This window comes from Camellia sinensis, chromosome 3, assembly GCF_055761805.1.
Source record: "Camellia sinensis isolate YWXY chromosome 3, ASM5576180v1, whole genome shotgun sequence".
Taxonomy (NCBI): Eukaryota; Viridiplantae; Streptophyta; class Magnoliopsida; order Ericales; family Theaceae; genus Camellia; species Camellia sinensis.
The window spans coordinates 157,080,806-157,090,458 of record NC_138963.1 but is presented as its reverse complement, the minus strand read 5'-3'; the positions used below and the strand labels follow the sequence as shown (position 1 = coordinate 157,090,458).

At 41.6% G+C, this 9,653-nt stretch overlaps 1 protein-coding gene across 1 annotated transcript; it reads left to right on the top strand.

Annotated features, from left to right (window-relative positions):
• Window positions 1–6,758: 6,758 nt before the first annotated feature.
• On the top strand, window positions 6,759–8,646 carry LOC114321256 (uncharacterized). The gene is made up of 3 exons (XM_082918523.1): window positions 6,759–6,861; window positions 7,654–7,856; window positions 8,311–8,646. The coding sequence occupies exons 1-3, from the start codon at window positions 6,759–6,761 to the stop codon at window positions 8,644–8,646; spliced, it is 642 nt and encodes a 213-aa protein (XP_082774649.1).
• Window positions 8,647–9,653: the final 1,007 nt, after the last annotated feature.

Here is a 9,653-nt window from a genome sequence, read left to right as displayed (position 1 = left end):
TACACATAAATAGAACCGAGATGATAACGAGAACCCAACAACGCTCTACCTGCCTCAAGCACGGTAAGCTAAGGATATACCTTTCCAATACTCACAATGCCAAGTTCTCCAGGCTCTAGCTAGAAGGTTCTGGAACCCCACATTCTAAGCGCTACCAAGTTCTCTAGGCGTTAGCTAGAAGGTACTGGCACTTGTGATCCCCGAGTATATAATTCACCTCGTTTTCCTTTAATTGTGATTATCCTACTTGTGTTGGGAGTGTTGAGATTTAATCTGAGGTCTTGTTGACCGTTTAAGTTCACCGTTCTTGAAACTTCCCTCTGATCCTCATCTTTCTTTCATTCCGAAGTTGAGTTTTGCTTGTTTCAAAAAGCATGAAATTGGATTAGGGTTGTTTCAGGTTCAGCTAGTTCAATTTCTAGATAAAAGGCAGGACCGCACGTGCAAAGGCTTGGGCCACACGTGCGAGAGGTGAGGCCACACGTGTAGTGAGGTGAGGTCGTCGATGGTTCAACACTACTTTCAATACATGAACGAAGGGCAAGTGTGCAAAGTGAGCTGCACGTGTGGGGGAGAGTGGCACACATGCGGAAAGTGTGTGTTGCATGTGCGAAAATGGTACCGTACATGCGAGAACGCGCTGTGTCCAAATATTTTCTCTTTTTCTTTTCTTGGGTTGAGCACCCACCTCACTTTTCTCTCACCTCTCTATCTCTCTCTCTAAAACACATTTCTCGTCATGCTCTCTACATTACTCTCACAAAATCACATTAATCCTTTGATTTATCCAAATCGATTAAAGCGTTGACCCTGGTTCCTTCATTAAAATTGGAGAACTCCTCGAGGGCTACGTTTTGTGCAGTGGAGATCAGATTTCAACACCATCAAATTTGGGGGTTTTCTTCTCTATTCTTCTCCAAAGCTTAAGTTAGGGATTCTCTTGGAGTTATATATATTTATGCATGTTTGTGTTGATTTTGGAACTTCCTCTTATAGTATTGAACTTTGATTTTGGCTCATGAGTTCTTGATGACTTTAAAAGTGGGTTTCTCAATATTTTCAAAAAACTCTTGAGGGTGAACTATATTGTTAAGGAGGGATGTTGTCTTGGAAAAACCTTTTCAAAAATAAGGAAAAACCTAGTTTTGTAGAAACCCTAGAAATTGGGGATTTATTTTGGGAAAAATGATAAGATGTTATGAAATCTTTGGTTGTCTAGTATTATGGTGAATATGTGATTGAGATATTCCTATGATTGTATTTAAAGAGGAAATTCCATGGAAAGAAAATGAGAACTAGTTAAATTGAAGCTTGTTGTATAGCTTATTATTGGTTGCTCTTGAAATGACCAAGTAGAAGAGAATACATGAAAGTTAAAGTTGTTATGTCATCCTTTAGAATTATATTATGATGATTAATGTATAAAAAATGCTTGAAGGTTAATGTTGTATTATTTTATCACTTGTAATGTATTATGATATTGCATTGACAAGAGATGTGGAATTTGACCACAATGGAGGATTGTGTGGATAAATTGAAAAATTGGCATTGATACGAAAGTGTATAGCATTGGCATTATTGAGATGTTTAAATGGAACCTTGTTATTGTATTGGGCATTGCATAGTCATTCCATTTTGTCATTGATACAATTGATTTCGAATATTGCATTGGAAAAATATATTGTTTTAAGGAATGTAATTGTTTTGTGAAACAAGCTCATATTGAGTGGTTTTGGGGATAAATAAGTTGGTAAGTCCGCATAGGGGTGTAGTTGGTATTGGTTAAGTTGGCCTAAGTGTCCATGGTGAAAAACCGAAAACACGCGCGGATGAGGTACCACGTGCCTTCCAGTTAGCTACCGGTAAAGTGGGGATTTGGTAATGCTTGTTATGCCTACATGCAGACACCAACCTAGGGATTACTTGAGTCGTATTTACCGCTCCGTTGAACTACATTGAAATTATTGAATTGTTAAATTTTCAAGATTACATTGTGCACAAAAGTTTCAAAAGATAAATATATTTGTTTTTAAACATGGTTTGGCATATGGATTAATCCTATGAGATTGTATATAACGTATATAGTTTGTTAAGATTTTCCTACTGGGCTTTGTGCTCACCCCTATAGGATTTTGTGCAGGAAATGATAGGGTGATCCCGACAAGTTAGAGGTGTGGAGATATGTTTTGAGAGCTCAAGGCTCTTCCTTTTGTTGTAATTATTTTTGACAAGCCAAGGGCTTTATGTGTATGGGTTTGAAACCACTTTTGTGTAACCGGGCTTAAGCCTTGGAATTTGTAGCCTTTGAGGGCATTAATTCATACTAAACTTCGTTGTTACATGCTATAGATTCATATTCTAGGAATGTTGAATATATAACCGCATGTGGGACATTCTTTTGTAAATCTTTTGATGATTATTAAATTACAAATGTTGGAGATTTGATGATGATGTTAATATTATGATTGACTTACGTTTACATTAAACAATGGAAGTTGGTGAATCTTTATTGTGTAAATTTTTTGGGGCGTAACAACTTGGTATCAGAGCTGCTGGGTTTGAATAGTTGGGGCTTGCTAGAAGTGGTTGTTTTTCCACAATGGGTTCGTTTCACTAAACTAGGAGATGTTTCATGCTTTAAGTGTTATGTGATAACATGTTTATGTAACTAAATATGCATTGGATTAATCCTTTAGGATGTTGTTTGCGCCTATTAAATCCCTTGAAGTCTTATCAAAAGAGCACTTAATCAATGTTCATTCTAATAAGAACTCTCGGTATTTCGCGGGACAAATTTCATTGTAAATGAATAATCTGTATGTGTTTATGTGACTGATGTGTTTACATGGAGCGAAACTAAGTGTTTATATGAAATGGAAACTTATGAAATTATTGTGACGTGAGGTGTGAGATGAAGTTGCAAGTACATATGTGTTGGTGTGCTAAATTGTTTATTCTTGTCCTTAATTAGGATGTCAGAAAGAGGTCGTGCACGTGGTAGGCCTTGCTGAGGGGTTCATGAGGTACCACTTCATGAGGTTCCGGTGCAAGAGGAAGGGTTCGGCCAAGCTAAGGTGGCCTAGCAAAAAGGCACAACTAACGTGGCCGAGTAAAGAGGGCAAACAGGAGTCCCCGAGCAAACGGGTCAAGCCGCTATGGATGCCTTAGCCAAAGAGATGACGGAGGCCTTAAGGGGATCGATGAACATGTTGAGGGTGGAGAATCAAGCCTAGGAAAATGCTGTAGAAACTAGAGCAGTTTTCCTTGGGAATTTTTTCAAGCTAAACCGGATGAGTTTCATGGGGGTCTGAAGCCCAAGAAAGTAGATGAGCGGCTTGAGCAAACGGTGAAGACATTTGGGATGCTTCACATTGAAGACAATGAGCTAAGGGTGAATCTAGTGAGTTACTACTTCAAAGGGGATATAGGCCAATAGTGGAAGTACACCAAAGATAGAGTGGAACTAACATGGGAAGCTTTTTGTCATTGCTTTCCAAGACAAGTACCTACTTCCCACTGTTAGGGAGAGATTGAGGCAAGAATTCCAAAACCTTAAGCAATTTAGCCTGTGTATGGCCGAGTTTGAGGCGGCCTTCACTAGTTTGTCCCGGTTTGCACCGAAGTTGGTGGCAACGGAGGAGCATCGTTGCATAGAGTTTAAGAAGAGATTGAGAACAAAGATTTTGTTCAAGGTTGCCGAGAGTACGATTCGGAGCTAAGACCGTCTTGTGGAGGTTGTAACATATGTAGAGATTACTGTACAGGCCGAGGAAGAGAGACTTCAGGGTTCGAGGTCTAAGGGCCAGGAGTCACAGAGGGACTTTAGACCCAGCAAGAAGAATAGGGGCACTTCTTCATCCTAACCCCAGTCACAGCAGTCTAGATCTACTTTTTTATTGCCAAGTGATGGCACGAGGAGGAATGCTCAGGGGAGCTTTACTTGTTTCAAATATGGCCAACCGGGTCACAAGGCCAATTCCTGCCCATAGAAGGAAGGAGGGTAGCATATGTTACCACCACCGCCTAACCGATCTTAAAGTCAGTCCTAAAGTAGGGGGCAAGGACCTACTTGCTTTCAGTGCGGTCAGTCAGGGCACTTGAGAAGAGCTTTCCCACAATTGGGAGGCGCATCTAGCGATTAGGGTCAAGGAAGACTCAGAGCTATTAGCAGGGTCATTCAGTTCAGACCCCACAAGCTAATCAGGGAGCCGCTTCAGCTCAGTCAGTTCAGCAGGCCTATGCTCCGAGAGTTGAGCAGGTTGACCAGAGGCCACAGGGGTGTGTGTTTAGTATTGTAGGGCTGGATCAGTTGCCAGGGTCCTCTGTTGTGAGAGGTATTTTTATTGTGTGCAATTCTTTGGCTAATGTGTTGATAGACACGGGTGCGTCGCATTCATTTATATCTTCTACTTTTGCTTCTGCATTGGGTTTAGAGGTGGCTCAGTTATGTCTCCACTTAAGGTAGAGTCACTAGTTGGGGGTAAGGTGGACTTGGACCGGGGGTGTCGTGGACGTGAGATTGATATTGCTAGGCGTTGACTTCTTTTTACATTTGTGTTGCTAGACATGTCGGGTTTTGATGTCATTTTGGGCATGGACTGGTTGTCTTCGTATCGTGCTATGATTGATTGTTACTGTCAGAGGGTTACGGTGTACACCTCGAGTGGTGACTTTTTTTATTTTCTGGGGGACCAAGATGATAGAGTATTATCACCAGTTTATGACCCTTTGTAGTAGGGGTGAGCTTAGTTGTCTTCTTGCAACTCTCTTGGATAATGAGAGTGATGGGGTCTGAGTAAAATTGCCGAGGGTAGTTTGTGAATACTCGGATGTCTTTCCCGAGGATCTTACTAGTTTGCCACCCCACTGGGAGATCAAGTTCTCCATTGACTTAGTGTCTGGCACGGCACCGATTTTCATGGCACTGTATAGATTTGCACCCGCAAAATTGCATGAGTTGAAGATTCAACTCCAAGAACTCTTAGACAAGGGCTTCATTCACCCTAGTATATCATCTTGGGGAGCATTGGCTCTCTTTGCAAAGAAAAAGGATGAGTTGTTGCTGTTATGTATTTATTACCTCAAGTTGAATTGAGTTACCATTAAGAACAAATATCCCCTATCCAGAATAGATGACTTGTTTGATCAACTTAGGGGGTCTCATTGCTTTTCAAAGATAGACTTGAGGTCGGAGTATCATCAGTTGAGAGTCCGGGAGGGAGGAGGATATCTAGAAAACAACCTTTCGCACGCGTTATGGCCACTATGAATTCCTTGTAATGCCTTTTGGTCTAACCAATACTCCTATTTCCTTTATGGACTTGATGAATCGAGTCTTTCGAAAATTCTTAGACCGCTTCATGGTCGTCTATGTAGATGATATTTTGATTTATTCAACCTTTGAGGAGGAACACGAGGAACACTTGCAGATAGTACTTAACTTGCTTAGGGTGCACCAATTATACTCTAAATTTGAGACATGCGAGTTTTGGTTGAATGAAGTGAAGCTCTTGGGGCATGTTATGTCGAGAAAAGAAGTAAATGTAGACTCTACTAAGATAGATGACGTGCAAGATTGGGAATGACCTAAAAATATTTTTGAAATCTGGAGTTTCTTGGGGTTAGCCGGGTGATATTGTCATTTTGTAAGGGACTTCTCTAGATTAGCCGCACTGTTGACAACGTTGACAAGGAAGGGTGTCAAATTCGTATGGAACGAGACTTGTGAGAAGTCATTCCAATAACTTAAGACTAGGTTGACCACTGCACCGGTTTTGATAATTCCGAAAAGAGGTTTGGGTCATACAGTGTATTATGATGCGTCCTGAGATGGACTTGGCTGTGCATTGATGCAAGAAGGGAAGGTTGTGGCTTATAGTTCACGACAATTGAAAACTCATGAAAAGAACTACCCTACCTAAAACTTAGAACTAGCGACAATAACTTTTTCTTTAAAGTTTTGGAGGCATTATTTGTATGGTGAGAAGTTTGATGTTTTCTTCGATCATAAGCGTCTAAAATATTTGTTTTCCCAAAAAGAATTGAATTTACGCCAACGGAGATGGATGGAATTTATGGAGGATTATGACTTCGAGTTACACTATCATCCGGAGAAGGCCAATGTAGTGGCCGATGCCTTGAGTCGGAAATCTGTGAGTAGTTTCACAAGTGTGGCCATTTGAGAATGGGTTATGCTACGCGATATTGGTGAGTTTGATTTGCATTTGGGTGAGTTCAGCGAGGGTGCTACCTTGTTTACCGTGATTGCTCAACCTACCTTGATTAGTAGAGTCATTGAGGCATAACAGGGTAACCGTGAAGTGGAGACAATCCGTGATAGGATCTCTAACGGGAAGGAAGAGAAGGGTTTGAACCTACACTTGGACTTGAGTGTGAGATATCAAGACCGTTTGTTTGTGTCAGAATCTTGTCAAGAAGAGGTACTCTGAGAGTTTCATCACTCACGCCTTGCGGTACATTTGGGAGGCACAAAAATATATCATGATCTTAGTTGCCAGTTTTGGTGGAGGGGAATGAAGCGTGATGTCGCTTTATTTTTTTCGAAATGCCTTGCTTGTCAACAAGTGAAGGCCAAGCACCAAAAGCCTGCTAGTTTGCTATAACCTTTACCGATAGCAGAGTGGAAATGGGAACATGTTACCATGGATTTTGTAGCTGGGCTTCCTAGAACACAACGGGGCAATGATGCCATTCAGGTGATTGTTGATAGGTTGACTAAGTCTACACACTTTATTCCGATGGGCATCGATAACTCAGTTAAGCATTTGGCAGAGTTGTATATTAGAGAGATAGTTCGACTTCATGGGGTTCCTGTGACCATTGTTTCAGATAGAGATCTTTGTTTTACTGCCTGGTTGTGGCAAACCCTTTAAGAGGCGTTGGGAACTAAGTTGACCTTTAACACCGCTTATCATCCTCAAACCGATGGGCAGTCGGAGCATACCATTCAGATTTTGGAGGACATGCTTAGAGCTTGTGTCCTTGATTCAAGGAGTCTTGGAAGAAACACCTACCATTGATTGAGTTTGCCTATAACAATAGTTATCAGGCTAGTTTTGAGATGGCACCGTTTGAGGCTTTGTATGGCCGACCTTGTAGATCACTGGTTTGTTAGGATGAGGTGGGTGATGCACCGATGTTGGGCCCAGAGATTGTTAGAGAGATGATCAAGAAAGTTGCTCTCATTCGAAAGAGGTAAGAATGACAACGGGCTGGGGCGGGGCCGGGGATTACACTACCCGTCCTCGATGCCGGGGCGGGGCTAGGGATTACACTCCCCGTCCCTGATCCCCGAAGATAAAAACATCCCCGTCTTCGCCCCTGATCCCCGGCGGGGACGCCACTACCCCTCTAACCCCGCCTCCAGAAAAACCCTGACTTTTTTTTTTTTTTTTATAATTTTGTTCAACACAAGAACAAAAAAAAATAAAAAAAAAATAATCTGTTTTCAGTGTGTATCAATTCATCATCAACAATCATCAACTTAAAAAATAAAAAATAAATAAAAAAATCTGAGAAAGAAAAAAATATCTGAAAAAATCATAACAGCCACCAACAACATATCTGAAAAAATCATCAACAAACAACAGTCATGGATTCTCTCTCTAAAATGCTATTTTGATTTGGATCTAGATCTTACAATCGGTGGTAGCGGAGATGACGGAGGAGGCCATGGAGAGGAGGATCGGGAACAGAGGAGGCCATGGAGGATTGGCAACGAAGGAGGCCATGGAGGATCGGTAGGAGGAGGCCATGGAGGATTGGCGACGGAGGAGGCCATAGAGGATTCAGCAAGAGAGAAGAACGAGAGAGTTGAGAGAGAGAAGAACAAGAAAGTTGAGAGATAGTTGAGACAATGAGAGAGTTGAGAGAGAGAAGAACAAGAGAGTTGAGAAAGTAGAGAGTCAGAGAGAAAGAGAGAGGTATATAATAATAACCCTAAACACACACACACACACACACACACACACATATAAAGACGGGATGTTTCGGGGAAGTTTAGGGGCGGGCCGGGGGCTAGGGCCAGGGGACCCTATTACCGTCCCCGGCGCGAAAATCATTGGGGATGTATTTTTTAATACCAGCCCCGGCTCCACAGGGAATAATTTTCGGGAAAAACCCTATTTATGGGGACAAGGCGGTCCAGGTCTCCATCAGGCCGAGTTCATATTGCCTAGAAAGAGGTTAGCTATGACTCAAAGCCATTAGAAGAGTTATGCCGATAAGAGAAGACGACCTCTATCCTTCAAAGTTGGTGACCATGTATTTCTTAAGATTTTGCTGAGACAGGCTTTGATGAGATTTGGAAAGAGTGGAAAATTGTCTCCAAGGTTTATTAGACCTTTTGAGATTTTGGAGCGAATTGGAGAAGTGGCATACTCTTTGGCTTTATCGCCACAACTTTCGGGAGTTCATGACATATTCCATATATCTATGCTTAGGAAGTATGAACCTGACCCTTCTCATGTACTTGATTTGGTTGACATAGAGGTAGATGAGGATGCCTCATACAAAGAACGACTAGTCCAAATATTAGATACCCAAGAACAAGTGTTACGGGGTAAGACTATACCATTAGTGAAGGTGTTATGGAGACACCATGGGGTTAAGGAAGTAATGTGGTAACGGAAGGCGAAAGTCTGCTCCAAGTATCTGGATTTATTTGAGAACGCTTAAATTGTTCGAAATTGTAAAGTTCTCCTAGTGTTTGAAAACAGAAGTATTTGAATTGCTAACTACTTGTTATTACAATTATTGTTGTTTTCAAGCATGGAAATTGTTGTAAGGTTTCCACAACTGTTGTTGAACCACATGTTTTGTGATTATTGGTTTGGTTTGGTATGGTGGCTACGACCAAAGGGGAAAAAAAGAAGAAGAAAAAAAAAACTATGATGTTAGGAATGAAATAGTTGTGATTTTGAAAATCTAGAGATTGTTGTTTAAATTCCATGTTATTGGGTATGATTATGATTGTTGAGTAAATTATAAGATGAATATAATCATTTGTTATACCATCAGGTTGCTTTGCCGTTGTTTGGGTTATTGAGGCTTTGGAGTTTCTTTTTGAGTGGTATCTAAATCTCGGGGATGAAATTTCCTAAGGTGGGGAAGTAGTGATGCCCGGGTACATAACTCACCTCGTTTTCCTTTAATTGTGATTATCTTGCTCTTGTTGGGAGTGTTGAGATTTAATCTGAGGTCTTGTCGATCGTTTGAGTTCACCGTTCCTGAAACTTCCCTCGGATCCTCATCTTTATTTCATTACGGAGTTGAGTTCCGTTTGTTTTAGAAAGAATGAAATTCGATCAGGGGTGTCTCGAGTTTAGCTAGTGCAAGTTCTGGGTAGAAGGCAGAATTGCACGTGTGGGGGCTTTGGCCACACGTGCGAAAGTGAGGTCGCCCATGTGGGAGGTGAGGCCACACGTGCGGTGAGGTGAGGTCGTCGATGGTTTGACACTGCTTTAAATGCACGAGCAGAGGGTAGGTGCGAAAAGTGAGCCGCACGAGTGAGAGGAGAGTGGCACACGTGTGGAAGGTACGTGCTACACGTGCGAAAATGGTACCGCACGTGCGTGAACGCATTGTGTCTGAAAATTTTCTCTTTTTCTTTTCTTAGGCTGAGCACCAACCTC